Raw genomic sequence first — 15,086 nt, forward strand, 5'->3', positions numbered from 1 at the left:
CTCCCATGTCCTCCAGGAGGGGGAAGGAACATGGAAAAAGTTGGTTGGTTCTTTGTGATGCCACCAAACATTTGCTTATTCGGCAATTGGAGTTGCAGTCCAGGTAAATAAACCACAGGGAACCTGCCCATCCTGGACTTCTCCAAGCTGAGTGAGGTTGCTCTGGTTGCTGCGTGTCTGCAGTGGAGGAATTGTGTAAGAACTTCCCAAAATTCAGGGCTTTAGGTTTACTTTTGCTCTAGTTATGCAAAGCTGTCAGCTTGATGGTTTTTCTGCTCTCTCACACTGGTTATATTACTCACAGATGTGACTTCATTCCACAGCACTTAATAATGGGGATTGAAAGGATTCTCTTATTTGGAAAACAACGAATTGTTGTACAGCTGTGAGCAGTGGGCAGCTGTAAGTCACCCTGCTGGACCTGCTCTGGCATTCATGGAATCCCAGAATGGCTTGGGTTGGAAGGGATCTTAAATCTCATTTCATCCCATCCCCTGCCATGGGCAGGGACACCTTCCACTGCACCAGGTTGCTCCAAGGCCCATCCAACCTTGAACACAGGGAAGTAAATAAAATAAATCCAAGAAATTTGTTGTTCTCTCAGCGTTGCAGGAAACCTCATGAGGTTCAACAGGTCAAGTGCAGAATCCTGCACCTGGAGGGACAGGACACAGGGAATGGCTTCTCAGAGGGCAGGGTTAATTGGGATTTTGGGAAGGAATTATTCCCTGGGAGGGTGGGCAGGCCCTGCATCCCTGGCAGTGCCCAAGGCCAGGTTGGACATTGGGGCTTGGAGCACCTGGGACAGTGGAAGGTGTGGAAATAAGTGATTTTTAAGTTCCCTTCCATCCCAAACAGTTGTAGGAGCCTTTTATTCTGTGTTTGCTGGTGGAGTTACCTTGTTCTGCCCCACAGTTTCTCAGTTTTTCCCTTTTTTCCCAGTTTCACAGAGCTCTTTGGAGCACAGGACTTTCTGTGGTCTGGACCAAAGGTTTGGTGTCTGGGTGACTGCAGAGGACACTGGTGGTGTTCTGTCCTGTCCTGCTGCAGTGATGGCACAAACCAAACTGGGAATACAACTCACACTTCCGGACTTGGTGGGGGTTTTTAGCCAAGATGAATTTGACAAGTCTGTTATTGTTGGTCTTGTCCAATATTGAGAAATACTTGGCAGCTGTTTCCAGCTACATCCTATCAGTAATCGTAAAAGCAGACTGGTAACAATGGGAATAAAAATATGCTTCTTTTCCTAAGGAATGATTGATTTTTTCATGTGTTTTCTTTTCCAGCAGACATATTCTATTTGTGTTCCAGCTGTTATTTGCATAACACTGCTGCTCTAAACCACTGAATCTACTTTGTTGTCACAACAGTCCTGTTTTAAATAAGTGTCACAACACATTGGATTTTAGCTGATAAACCAGCCATGAAACTGCTGCTATTTCACTTTTTTATGAAGATCACTGTGCTGCTAGTTAATGGTTTTTTTGAGACTTTGATTTAGGTGCTGACTTCTGAAGATAGATCATTTTAAGTTGGAATTTTGGAAGTGAATGCCGTAGTTGAGGAAACTTGAAATTCACTGCTGTCTCCCTTTTTCCAAAATTGCTTATGAGAACTACTCAGATCTGTTCCTTGCTGCAAATCCCTGCAGTTAAAGAGGATTTTATTTCCTTGAACAGGTGAATTCCAAGCAGGGAGGATCTCCATGCAAGCAGAAGCAGGTGGTTCTGCTCAGCCCCCTGGGCAGGATCGAGATCTCGGGCTGCGAGACGGGCGTACATGAAATAAAACTTCCCAAAACGAGCCTGCTGCCAAGTGGGTGAGTTCATGTCCTATTGATCCTGGCCTTCTGTTTGTGCTGCAGGAAGGAGATTGCCCAGAGGATCTGAGAGCACGCTTGTTTTTGCTGATCCTTCTGGGAGGAGTCTCTTGTGCCCTTAAGGACTCCAAAATACATCAATTCCTGTGCTGCTGCCTCAAAAATATTATCAAACACTTTTAAACTGTAAGTGGTTTTAATGTAAGTTCTGAAAGAATCTCCTGCCTGCCTTAATTTTTGGCACTCTTAGAAATGTCACTGAGGGTAAAATCTCCTTGCACACCTCACAAATCTTGCAGACCTACATCTATTTTTCTATTTTTCTTTAATATTCTATGTTTTTATATTTAAATATATTTTAGTATTTTTATATTTTCTTTATATATTGTATTTTTTTATATTTTAAAAATGTTCATATTTTTTGTATATATGTGCTACCTGTGCTCCAACAGGTAGATTCAGGACTGAGTGATTGTTTTAATTACTGCGTAGTGCTGGTGAGAGCTTTAGTTGTTTTCCCAGAGCTGTAATGTCTGCAGGAGTTTGGAACAGATCCCACGTGGCAGTGGAGGTGATGTCTCCAATCCAGGCCTGGCTGAGGAGGCATCAGTGCATTTTCCTGTTTGTTGTAAATTATATTCAGTCTGCTGGAGTCCATCTGTCCTGCTCAGATATTTGATTTTTTTTTTCCTTATTTGTGAGGAAATGTTCAGTGACATTCTTAGGAGTGTTGAATTCATTCAGAATTGATGCTAAATTTCTATGCCAAATTTCTTTGGCAAAATCAAGACTTCTTAGGCTTTGTCAGACTTCTCTGAGACTGGTCTTTCAACTGAGTTTGGTAATTAAATTCCACTTTTCCACAGTCTGCTACATCAGTGCTGCCACTGAGAATCAAACAGGTTTGGCTTCTTTTCTCAATGTTGTCTTTTTCATCCTGTTTTTATGCCTGAAGTTCTCCATGGATTTTTAGGATGCTTGCTTTCCTATTTTATCCTCCTTGTAACTGAAATGGGTGTAAAGTTAATCAGGACTGTGGAGCACAACGTGTGTTCTGGTTGAAATATGATTTTACCTCCCATACAAAAACTCTGAAGCCTCTGGATTTCACAGTTTTGCCACCTCTGGGGTATGGAAATAACTGCTGCACTTGCTTCAGATTCTGGATTTCTGCTGATGAGGAATGGAAATAAATGGGCATTTAGGATAAAGTTGGAACTTGGCTTTGCTGCAGAGCAAAACCTGCCTGGAGAACAGCCCAGGGGATGAGGATCTGCACCTTGTGAAGGGTAAATGTCAGTGAGGAGTGGAATAAGAACAGGGAAAAGATTTGGAGCTCTCAGAGCCATTTTTAGGCATGGGTGCTGCTCTTGTACCAGAACATCTGGTAAAAAAAATCTGGTTTTGTTTTACCAGGATGTCTGGTTTGATCACCTGCAACACGCTCGTGTTCTCTGGTTGAAGGTCATGATCGTGTTCTTCAGCAGAAGTTGGACAGTTTAGATCCTTTTCCTAAATTTTAATTTTCACCTGTTCTAGATCTTCACTTTTCTCGGTGGTGAGCTGACTTCACTTCATCTTGAGGCATTAGTGGCATCCTGGTAACTCTTAACCTCGCAGGCTGCATGATTTATGTGCAAAAATTGTTACATTAGAGGGTCTACCACCAGGAATAACTCTGAAGCTAAAGTCAAGAAGAGTGTTTTTTATGATTACTTTAAGAATTTAAATCTGAAGAAAGGTGGGACTTCCTTTTGTCTTTAGCACTAATAAAGTTCTAAAAATTTTAAAGCCATCTGTAAATGTTTGTGCTGAAGTATAACATTTAATCTCTTGTACTCATTGCTAGTGAATAGTTGTTAAATCTGGCCTCATTATTTTCAGCAGAATAAAATAAAAACAAAGCAGTGCCTGGTGTTTCTCCTAACTGGCTAATAAACGGCATGGCAAAAACATTGGGTGGGAAAAAAAAAAAAACATAAGAAACATAAAAATTGATTTTAATGGACCCCTGTCAGAGAGAACCATAATGAGCACAAGTCTGGTAATAAATATTGGTATTCTGCTCCACGGTGCTTGGGACTTCTCATGTGGAATTGCATGTAACAATCAATAGAGATTTTAGGGTTTTTTAACAACAAAAATAAGTAAACCTTTGAAATATATAAATACTTAAGACTTGCAATCTGTCAGACAAACCTGGTAGTTGTAGAAAAATCTGATAAGAGCCCCTGGTTAATGGCATAATCTCTTTGTGGAGATCTCGCTCTGTTTTACAGCTTGTAAAATGCTGTGCAATTAATCACCTGAGATTACAACCTCCTCACTGATGGCTCTCCTTAAAACTTAAGAACACAGACTATAATGGAGCCTAAAAGGAGAAGCAACAAAGTAAAACCCAGTTTCAGTATGCTTGAAAGAAATTGATCTATTAATGAGATGAAACTAATTGTAATAACCTGAGGTTATTCTGCTCCCCGGGAAGCTGCCGGGCTTTAAAAGTCCAGACACGTCACAGAGGGATGGTTTCTTCTGGAGAGGAGGCATCTTTACCCAGGCTTCTGAAATCCACGGTGTGCATCCCATTCCTGGAGCAGGATGGGCTTGGAGCAGCTGGGACAGTGGGAGGTGTCCCTGCCAGGCAGGGGTGGCACTGGGTGGGCTCTGAGGGCCCCAAACCAGGCTGGGATTCTGTGGTGAGGATGCCCTGACCCAAACAGGTCCCTGGAGGTTTGACATCTTAATCTGGACAAGTCCATCTATTTCTAAGAACTTCAGTTTCACAGTTCATATTTTAAAAAAACCCTTAAGTGTGTATAAGCTGTGTATATGTATTTTTATATATATGTACATATATGTGTGTGTGTGTATATGTATATATAATGTAAGTTAGTTATATATTATTATATAATTACATTATATATATAAAATATATATTGCACTATATATTATATATAATATATATATTATATAATATGTTGAATTATATAGTACAGTATAATGGTATATAATGTATATATTTCATGCTATATCAGCTGTTGTAGTTTCTCTTTCAGTACATGCCAATCCAATGATTAGTTTTGATCGATCTTCCTCCAACATCCCAACCTGAAATATTGCAAGTGTTTAACACTTCTTGCTCATGTCCAAAAGAAAAACTCCCTTTCTTTTACTGTTATTTTACCTCCAAGTGTCTTCAGCAGCTTTGGAGTTTCAGAATTAGGTTTTTATTGTTGTTCTGCTGTTGTCAACTGTGGTGTTCCCACACTTTTTGAGAAGCCTTGACTCATTCCAGAGGTGCAGGAATAAATTATCCCCTTGGTGAGCAGGTAACACAAACCATGGTTTTGCCTCTGCTGAATATTTACAGCATGAAGTACTTTGGAAATGTGGGCTGTGGACTTGGCATTAGGATGGCAGCAGGGAGCAGTTTCTCCCTGTGTTGCAAAAATCCAGATTCTCTCAGGAATTCCCTTTTTTTCCTCAGGGAAACCTCCCTGTTTTTGCCAGCTCCATGGCTGGTCAGGATGGGTAGGGGTTGTCTGGGCTGCTCATGTGCTGGGGCAGGGAAGCAGTGGGGGAACTGGAGGATTTTGGTAAAAGGGCTGTAGTAGAACATGCTTTGAGGAAAACTAAGCAGCTTTCACTGTGTGGTTGGAAAATCCTGCTGGGCACATGAGGGGATGACCACCATCATCCTACTGCTGGGTGTGTATGACACAAAAGTTAAATTTGCCCTCTGGAAGGTGGGCACAGATGCCAGGTGATGCCCACAGCCCTATTGTGGAATGTTATTTATTCACCTGGGACTTGAGGATGCCACCATGAGTTAAGCTTTCCACTGAAAAGCTCAGCTGAGCAGCTGTGATCTGTCACTGCCATCCTTTGGGGGACACCAGGATGATTTGGGGACAGCCCCTCCTGGCTCTCTGGGGCTGCTGGGGTGTAGGACCAGCTTGAGCTTGCCAGAGGAGCCTGAGGAATTGTGTGTTGTTAAGAAATTGGTTTGTAAACTGAATTTGAGAAACTGCAGAGGAGGTGTTGGTGCTTCCTCCATGTTTGGGAAGGAAAGTTGGGCAGCCTGACAAATGCTTAAACCCTGCATTCTCCTGGTGCTGTAGGAATACACCCAGGCTTCCTTTTGGGCTCTTTGAGAAGCAGTGTGCTCTCATCTGCCCTCTGTGTCCCCTGCAGGTTATTTGCAGTTTTCCTTAGTGTTTCATTCCCTCCATCTTACTGGGGGAGATAGGGGAGGAGGAACAAGGAGCCAGTTTGGCCCTTCCCGTATTATTAATCTGCCTCAGCCTTTCAGGGTGAATCTGCAGTTCAAGAAGTTCACCAGCGTTTCAGTCAATCTCTCTCTGTCACTTTACAAGATCAGAGGCTCTCCAGAATCTCAGTTTAAGCAGGTTTCCAGCTATTAGGGGTGGAAGGAAAATCTCAGGTGTGTGCAAAGGCAGAGGATGCAGCAGGGCAGGGAGTCTGATAAGAGCCTAGAACAATAACCTGGAGAGGTGTGAACCACTCTGCTCATCTCTGAGGTATTTAATCATAGCCAGTGGTGATGGTTTAAATGTCAACTTTGCTAAGTGTTTCATTCCTCATACTGTAAAATTTACTGGGAGTGATATCTCACTTTGATGCCACAAGTGGGAGGCATTTGGGAGAGTGCCACTCCTCCTATTTTTCCACTGAGCATCAGCCAAGGCTAAGAAACTTAGTGGAGCTCAGGGGCACAGTAAAAACCCACTGAAGGAGGTAGGGATGTGGCTTCACTGCTGCTTGGAGTGGATTCTGGTTTACCATGAACACCTGAGGTGACTGCTGTGAGTAGAGGATTATTGCCAGTGTGGCTTGGAAGAGGCTCCACTCTTCCTCATTCAAGTCCTTCCTTGAGAAAACAAGAGATTTTCTGTTTAAAAATGGTGCAGGATAAAACCTGAATGAACCAGAGAACATACTTGGGGTAAAGAAATTAATGGGTTGGGATGGGCTCTAAATGGAGAGTGGGAACAGGGAAGGGAATGGGGCTGGGGAAGGGGATGGAGCCCCAGGAGCAAGCTTGAGGACATGGTGCTGCTGGTTGAAAGTTGGATCTGATGATCTTGGAGGTCTTCTCCAACCTTAACAATTCCACAATTCCGTGTTAAAACACCAGTGACTGTGAACAAATCCAGCAACAACTCCCACCTCTTCTTTACTTCTGAAGTGCCTTGTGCCCAAAACCTTCAAGGTGCTGCTTTGGCTCAGAGAGCACCTGGTTTGTCTGGGTGATGCTTGTCCAAATTCAGGATTTCAGCCTTTTAACCCCTCCCAGTGCTGGCAGCATTGCTTTTCATACTGATGAGCCAAGTCAGAGCCTGTTTGTGGTGCCTGTGAGGAGCAGTCACCAGAAGAAGATCACTCTTACATAAATGTTCCCCTTTCAAAGAAAACCTTTCATTTCCAAATATCTTTTAACTTGTGGCACAAAGCTCTCACAAATCTCATTGAGTTTTCTGCCACTGGTTTTGGAAACAAAACATGCAGATGCCTGGGTAATAGGAAGATGATGCTTGTTACTTCAAATTACTTCAAAATAACAGGAAAGTGTATTTTAAAAAATAAGAAAGAAAGGAAAAAAAGAAATATTGCCTTCTCTGGTAGAAATCTCTACAATATCCAGGCATCAATCTTTATTTCAGCAGATTCAATGGATGTGGCAGGAAGAGTTATTATATAGCATAGTCCTCCTTTTATTAAAAATAAACTGGGCTAGGGTTTTTTCATAGTTTCTTGTGGAGATGCTACAGATTGTTTATGCTGCATCAGGCTAAGAAAACTTTTTATTGGAAGTGGTGTTTCCAAAACATGAACAAAATAACTCTCTGCATGTTTTTAGAGTTCAGCCTGACACGCAGTACTGCTCAAAGATGTGGTTTCACATGGTTTTAGGAATGGTTTGTGGGCAAAGTTTTATTGTCAGGTCTGGCTGGTGAATTTAATTCTGCATGATTAGCAAAACCCATGTTCCTCTCTCACTGAAGCTGAAGTGAATCTTGAGCAACTCCACTGTAATCAATACTAGACTTTAGCTGTGTTATTTTGCCTGACAGCACGGCTGCATTTCTATTATCCGTCAAAGGCAGCATTGCAAGATTCAAACAGGAGTGGGTTTTGCAAGGCTTCAGTTGTGGTTTTCTCCTGAAATCTTGGCAGAGAAGACTTTGAGGACTCTGTGCAAAAACAAAACAAAAAAAAAAAAAACCAAAAAAAAAAAAAAACAAAAAAAAAAACCAAAATAAAAGTGCAGATTTTTTGGTGGATGATAAGCTGGATGTGAGCTGGCCACGTTCACTCACAAGAGACCCCCTATGCCCAGGGGAGCCCACCTGCAGAGCCTGGCACAGGAGGGACCTGGAGCTGCTGGAGCCAGGCACAGGAGGCACCAAATGATCAGAGGATGGAGCAGCTCTGCTGGGAGAGCTGGGGGGGCTCACCTGCAGAGCAGAAGGTTGGGGTGACCCCAGAGTGGCCTCACAGCACCTGAAGGAGCCAACAAGAGACTGGAGAGGGGCTGGGGACAGGGATGGAGGGACAGGACACAGGGAATGGCTCCCACTGCCAGAGGGCAGGGATGGGTGGGAGATTGGGAATTGGGAATTGTTCCTGGCAGGGTGGCAGCCCTGGCACAGGGTGCCCAGAGCAGCTGTGCCTGCCCCTGCATCCCTGGCAGTGCCCAAGGCCAGGCTGGACACTGGGGCTGGAGCACCTGGGACAGGGGAAGGTGTCCCTGCCATGGCAGGGGTGGGGCTGGGTGGGATTTGGGGTCCTTTCCAACCCAAACCAGTCTGGGATTGTACAAAGTCCTGCAGTGCTGGTTCCCCTCAAGCTCTGCCCCTTGCTCCCATCCCACATTTGGTAGCCAAGGCTCTCCAGGCTGCTCCTCCAGACACCTGTCAGTAAAAATCTTCCATGGTTCAGTTCTCTCCCTCCAGGAGAGCTGCAGGAGGGATTCCTGTTACCCACATCCAGGTGTGTCTGTGCTCACCCCCTTCTGTTTGATCCCAAAACACCTCTGTGGCTTTAAATTGTTCCCAGCATTATCTGTGCATGTTTTTTTTTTTTTTTTATTTTTCAAGAACCACAGAATCAGGGAGGAAACCCAAAGTGAAGAGTTGCAACATTCAAAACACCCACTAATTCTGGTACATAATAGAAACATAATCCATGTCATTATGCAGCCCATTTTCCCATCCTTATAGCAAGGATTTGCAATGGAAAAATGCTCCACTGCATTAATCTACCTCTGGCAGGGGAAGTGGAAAGGTTCCACCCCTGGCCTGAATTACTCCTGGCATTAGTGAAGACACACCAGACACTGTATCTGTGGCACAGCACAGGGCAGGGCATCAGGAAAGGATTTATTTTCTGGGAAATTTCTTGAGGAGATGATGCTGCATAGACAAATGCTCCCACTCCTCTTTGGTAGAATCATTTTTCAGCACTATTAGAGCTCTGCATCTTCCACACTGGAAAGAAAGAGTCGTATTTGTGGTATTTTCAAGTGGGTGTCTGCACGAGTTATATTATCTAATACAGTTTGTTGTTATTTTTGCTGTTTTAAAATATCAGTGCTGTAAAATGTGATCACTGGGCTGTTCTAACCATGAGGGTTACAAACACAGCCCAGCTGAGCAGCAAAGCTTGGTGAAAGTGGGCTTGTGGTGTTCAGACACAGCATGGTCCATGTTAACGTGCAAGGGTTGGAAACATCAGGTCAGTGCCATGGGTCACTGCCCAGCAGAAATCCTGGAATGGTTTGGGTTGGAGGGACCCCAGATCCCACCCAGCGCCACCCCTGCCATGGCAGGAACACCTTCCCCTGTCCCAGGTGCTCCCAGCCCCAGTGTCCAGCCTGGCCTTGGGCACTGCCAGGGATCCAGGGGCAGCCACAGCTGCTCTGGGAATTCCAGCCCAGCCCCTGCCCACCCTCCCAGCCAGGAATTCCTTCCCAATATCCCATCCATCCCTGCCCTCTGGCACTGGGAGCCATTCCCTGTGTCCTCTCCCTCCATGCCTTGTCCCCAGTCTCTCTCCAGCTCTCCTGGAGCCCCTTCAGGAGCTTCTCCTCTCCAGGTGAGCACCCCCAGCTCTCCCAGCCTGGCTCCAGAGGGGCTCCAGCCCTTGGATCATCTCTGTGACCTCCTCTGGATTTGCTGCAGCAGCTCCAGGTCCTCGTGTTGTGGAGCCCAGAGCTGGGCACAGTTCTCCAGGAATTCAAGGAGGATTCTCCAGCGCTCTTTCAAGGAGAAAGGGGGACAGTCCCGTGTGGTGTATCCTGGGATGCAGTTGGCTTTTTGGTGCTGGATGGCTCTTCCCAGCTCCAGCTGGAGTTGGCAGCAGTTCCTGCTCTTCCCTGGCCACTTTGGCTCACACATTTCAGTGAAACCCAAAGGTCTCACCCTGCCAGTGCCTGTACTAATTATGGCTGTTCTTAAAATGCCTCCCGTAATTCCTTCTATAAAAAGAATTTAAGGCTTGGTAGGACAAAGCCCAGTAAATCACCCTGGAGCTCAGAGCTGGGAGGGAATGTGTGTCCATAACCCCAGGTGCTGCTGCAGTGGCTCATCTCTGCCATTCCAGGGATTTTCAGGGAAATGGCAAATGCTCCTCAGCACCCCATGCTGGGAGAGAAAGAGTTAAATTCTAAAACCTTACCCTGTAACTGTAAATGCCATTTTTCTTTCTTCACAAACGTAACCTTTTAACATTTATTTTTAGCTTTTACATTAATATATGTAAAAATATTAAAAGCTCTTGTATATTACATTAAAAACTTATGTCAGCTGCCCTGCTTTTTCCTATTTATTAAAACTTTTCAAGCAGTGAAAACATTTTACTTGTTAATGAGGGGAAGAAGGAAAATTAATGACATAGAGCTCGGATCTTCCAAGATGTCTCCTTTTAACCATGCAAAACCAGCTCTTTTCCCACACTATGTAGTTTAATTTCTGTGTTAGGGTTCAGTAAGCAAATGCAAATAGATTTAATGATTTGCATCAGTAGATCACTTCTCAGTTTAATATCCTCTGATATTTTGGTCAAGGACTTTTTCTTTGGAAGGCTACTGCTGTTTTGTGGAGGAAAAATATTAATAATGGTGGCATTGTGAGGTTCAAGTAAAGCAGGGGAAATGTATAACTTATTCAAAAGCAGCATCTCCCATTATCTTCTCACTAAGATCATGCAGTGGAAAAAGTTATCAGGGAAAAGACACTTAAGAAATAATTGTGAATTGCAGATCATATTAAACATTTAGTGCTGGTTTCCATCCCACATCTCATTCTCATTTTCTCTCCGAGTGTTCAGAGGCTGATCAGATTGGCAGTGGTGAGATGCCTTGCCCTGGGATGGGGAGTTGTCTTCTCCTCACCAGGAATAAACAGGAGCTGTTCCACCAGCCCAGGGTTGGGATGGTTTCATTGGAGCCTGCAGTATTTGCCGTACTTAAATCTAACTTCCCAAAATTCCTTAAAATGCCTGGTCATTAAATGAAAATAATTCCAAGGATGGATCTCTTGTAGATCGACCCCACCAGCTCATCTGTGCTGGTTCTCACCTCTTCGGGGTAAGAAATAAATTCCTGTTGGCTTTTGAGAAATTTAAACCTGTTTAGTGCACATAAATTTTTCAAGTGATAAATACTCATTATTGCCTCGTTGCTTATTAAAATGGGCACTTGCTGGTGATAAAAAACTTTTTGATTGCTTCTCAGTTTTTGAATAACTGTCGTGGTCAGCTGAGCAAGTGAGGTTTGGAGCATTTCTCAATTTGTTTGGTTAATTGTGACCTTTGAGAGGCTTTTTGCTATAGGCTGCTGATATATGTAAATTGTCACTTGCACTAATAGATTTCTAAATCCTGTTTTATTTTCCTGTTATTATCATCATAATGTAGATTGAGACATGAAGTCAGACTTGTCTGCAGGCTGTGGCAGAGGACTTTCCTTCTGCCAGCTCAGAGCAAGAAATAATGAGATTAAGTTAGAAACTTTGTCCTTTAGGTTCCCAGCCAGTTGTTTTCCTGTCATTTGTTTTTCCTGTGCTTTATTGATGCCCGTCCCCCTGGCTTTGTCATCCCACAGTTGGGTTTTGCTTGTGCTCAGGTGATGATGATGAACAGCCTCTCTGAGTACCCCGCTGCTGGCGATGCTCCATCAGTGTCACAGCCCGCCAGGGTGCAGGAGTTTATTGTTTCATAGGTGCTCCCGTGCAGCTGCTGCTTTCACATCTGCACACACACACACACACACACAGGCTGGATCATGGAGATGCTGGGCAGAGCTGCCAGGGTGGTTCCTGAGGTCAGGAGTGGTGTCCAGTGCTCCCTGACAGAGTTTTAGCTGGGAAAATGCTGAGTGCTTTCTACTCCGGGTGGAAAGCATGTCCAGAATTTGAGGGGAAAACGTTTAAAAAGATGAGGTTTTTTCCACATTCATGGACCCACATGAGTAAAGGTCTTGATATGTTTCAGGACCAAGCTGGTGTGCTGCCTACCTTAGGAAAATTTAAATCTACAGATTGTCCATCCAGGTTGTTTATGTGGGTAATAAACTGATATCCCAAGTCTTTTATTTTAGGCATTGAAATCACTGAAAGACCTTGAAAGTTCCCTTTGAGATAGATGCTCTTTTATACATTTCTGCTCCAATAGGAAATGTCTGGATTGTTCCTAACAGTGGGGTCAGGGTTTTATATCCCAGGTAGCTCCAGGAGAACAACCATCAACAAGAGTGGTGGTTCCTGGATTGGGAACATCAAAAGCATTCCTGGTGCTCCCCAGGAACACTCATGGCCAAGAGATCTCTGCATTTATTGGTGTGTGAAGCATCATGGAAGGACACGAAGGTTTTGATGGTCACCAGGCACAGAGCTCCTGGGATACAGGATGCTGTAGGAAGCCATGGAATCACCATCCCTGAAAGTGTTCCAAAACCATGTGGATATGGCACTTGAGGACATGGTTTAAAGGTGAACATGGTGGTGCTGGTTGATGGTTGGACTTGATGATCTTAAAGGTCTTTTCCAGCCTTAACAATTCTGTGGTTCTTTGATTTTATTAATATATGAAATACAACTGTGCTGACCAAAAACTTTCAGCTGGATAACTGCACTAAATATCCTGGTGTGTAGATGGCTGGATAAGTGGACAAAGGAGGATTGAAAATATTTCCTGCTTTATTTTTTAAGCTCTTCAAGTTCAGTGATCTGACTTGGGGGAGGAGTTGTGGAAAGTTTAAACGCTGAATGAAACTTGGCCATAAATATAAATCAGCTCCTATTAAGGCAATTTGAGCTGTAATACCTCAATAATTTGCAAGCAGTCATTCTTCACGCTCCTTAATGTTCTTCACCTCTGAGAAGTTTGTTCTAATTTTAAATGGACACCTGAAGAATATAGAAAATGTCTTTCTGTTTGTACCTCTGGAATTCCAAAGTCCACACTGACCTGATCATTGCACCATGGACTGTCTTGGTTCTCTCCACCTCTACCTGAATTCTTTGAAACAGCCTGGTTTTCTTTAATTTCTTCTGCTCATGGTAGCAGGGATGACAAACCAAGGTGGGTGCAGTTGTTTGTGGGGTTTTTATTGACTCCTTGATTATTTTGGGCAGTTTTTCTGCCTTTTCTGCTGTGGTTGTGTTAAAGCAGATCCCGGTTTTCCTGTCGGTCATGGTCGGGATCACCTCTCAGCTCCCGTAGGTCAGAAGTTCTCTGCAGGCTGGGTAATATTGCTTGTGACTCTGAGCTTGTCCAGATGCTCCTCATTGATGCAGAAATCCTCTGGGCTTTGAGATTTATGTCCCAGCGTGGAACAGAGGATATCCTCAGGGTTGGGATAGCGTGTCCCGCTTCCTGCCTGTTCTGGGAAATACGTCTTGGAATTCTTTCTCGTAGGACTTGCAGCAAAACAAAAGCAGACAGGAACAAGAAAAACCTTCCTGGTAGGTGTGGTTGCCAGTGCGTGCAGGTAATTTGAAAATGAACAAGGAATCTGTTGTCTGAAGTGAGGATAAATCACACTAAAAGGACGTCAAGTGGCCAAATAAACAACCCCCAGGTATAACAAAGCTGAAGGAAAACAAAAATGCACATTCTTGATAAGACTTTTTATTTGCTGATAGCGCCGTGTTCACATCTGGGATGAGGCAGACTGAGCTTCCCTCTGATGCAGATCTAGAATATTGAATTCTTTTACAGGCTAAAATATTGCTTGTACAGTAAAATTTCACACTTTGAAAGCAGTGTCACCCAGTCACTTTTAGGGATTTTTAGTACTGAAGATTTGCTGCTTTTTTTTGTTGTTTTTTGATATTTTGTAACTTGTACAGGAGTGGCAATGGAGGGCTGCTTTGGGTTGGCTTTAGCATCTGGATCACTGAAGGTATTGCTGAATTATATTATTTACTTGTTGATATTTATTCCAAAATCTTGCTGCATCTTAATTCTTAGTTTTGTGGAGCTCTTGAAAAGAACCATCAGAATGAGCACTTATTTGCTAATTTATTGCATATTAGCATTGCAGAAAGAATGAAATAAATCCTGTTGATTCTTCCATTTCTTTCCATTACCTTTTTGCTTTGTCTGCATTCACATTGTAACTTTGTCTTCACTCCATCCATTTCTTTCAGGTCTATCACTTGTTATCAAAATTCCATAGTAATTAGGATGATTTGTGACCAAGAGAACTCTAACTCACATGACTGCAGGCTCTGGCAGAGTGGCCCTGGCAGAATTGGAAGGTCTGCTTTGTTTTGGGCTGCAGAAGGCAAATCTGTGAATATTAATTGGGAAATTCCTTTTATTCACCCAGCACTTCTAAACTGGGAGTCTTGTTAAGGAATGCCTTCCCATCTCGAGTGAACATGACTCATTATTTCAGTATATTTTTCCTGCTTTTCAAAGGTGGTTCTTTTCTCTGGCAACTTCTGAATGTTCAACCATGATAAAGTTGTGAAATGTTGTTTGTTGTGCAGGGAAAACACCCATCCTTCTCCTGGTGTGAAGGCACTTCTGGTGCCTGAAAGAAGAAGGAAATATTTTTTCTTTTGGAATTGGAGTAAAATTGATTCCAGAAAAAAAAATATTTTTGGAGGAGTTTATTTTTCAAGCCATAGATATTCTGTAATGCATGGGTGGAGGCCCCCAGTCACAGAGTAGCTTTCAGGTCTCCAGTAGTGGAACAGTTAAATTATGCCACAGTTGACCTCACAAGAAACCC

General features: G+C 43.5%; 1 protein-coding gene across 2 annotated transcripts in view; it reads left to right on the plus strand.

Annotated features, from left to right (window-relative positions):
• Positions 1-15,086, plus strand: part of MGMT (O-6-methylguanine-DNA methyltransferase) — a 134,960-nt gene that overhangs the window by 17,116 nt on the left and 102,758 nt on the right. For both annotated transcript variants that reach the window (XM_041415580.1, XM_041415581.1), the window contains exon 3: positions 1,683-1,822. In XM_041415580.1, coding sequence (XP_041271514.1) covers positions 1,683-1,822 — 140 coding nt within the window. The remainder of the gene's footprint in view (positions 1-1,682; positions 1,823-15,086) is intronic.

Source organism: Onychostruthus taczanowskii, unplaced genomic scaffold (genome assembly GCF_017590055.1).
Source record: "Onychostruthus taczanowskii isolate IOZ18803 unplaced genomic scaffold, ASM1759005v1 scaffold5, whole genome shotgun sequence".
NCBI classification, from domain to species: Eukaryota; Metazoa; Chordata; class Aves; order Passeriformes; family Passeridae; genus Onychostruthus; species Onychostruthus taczanowskii.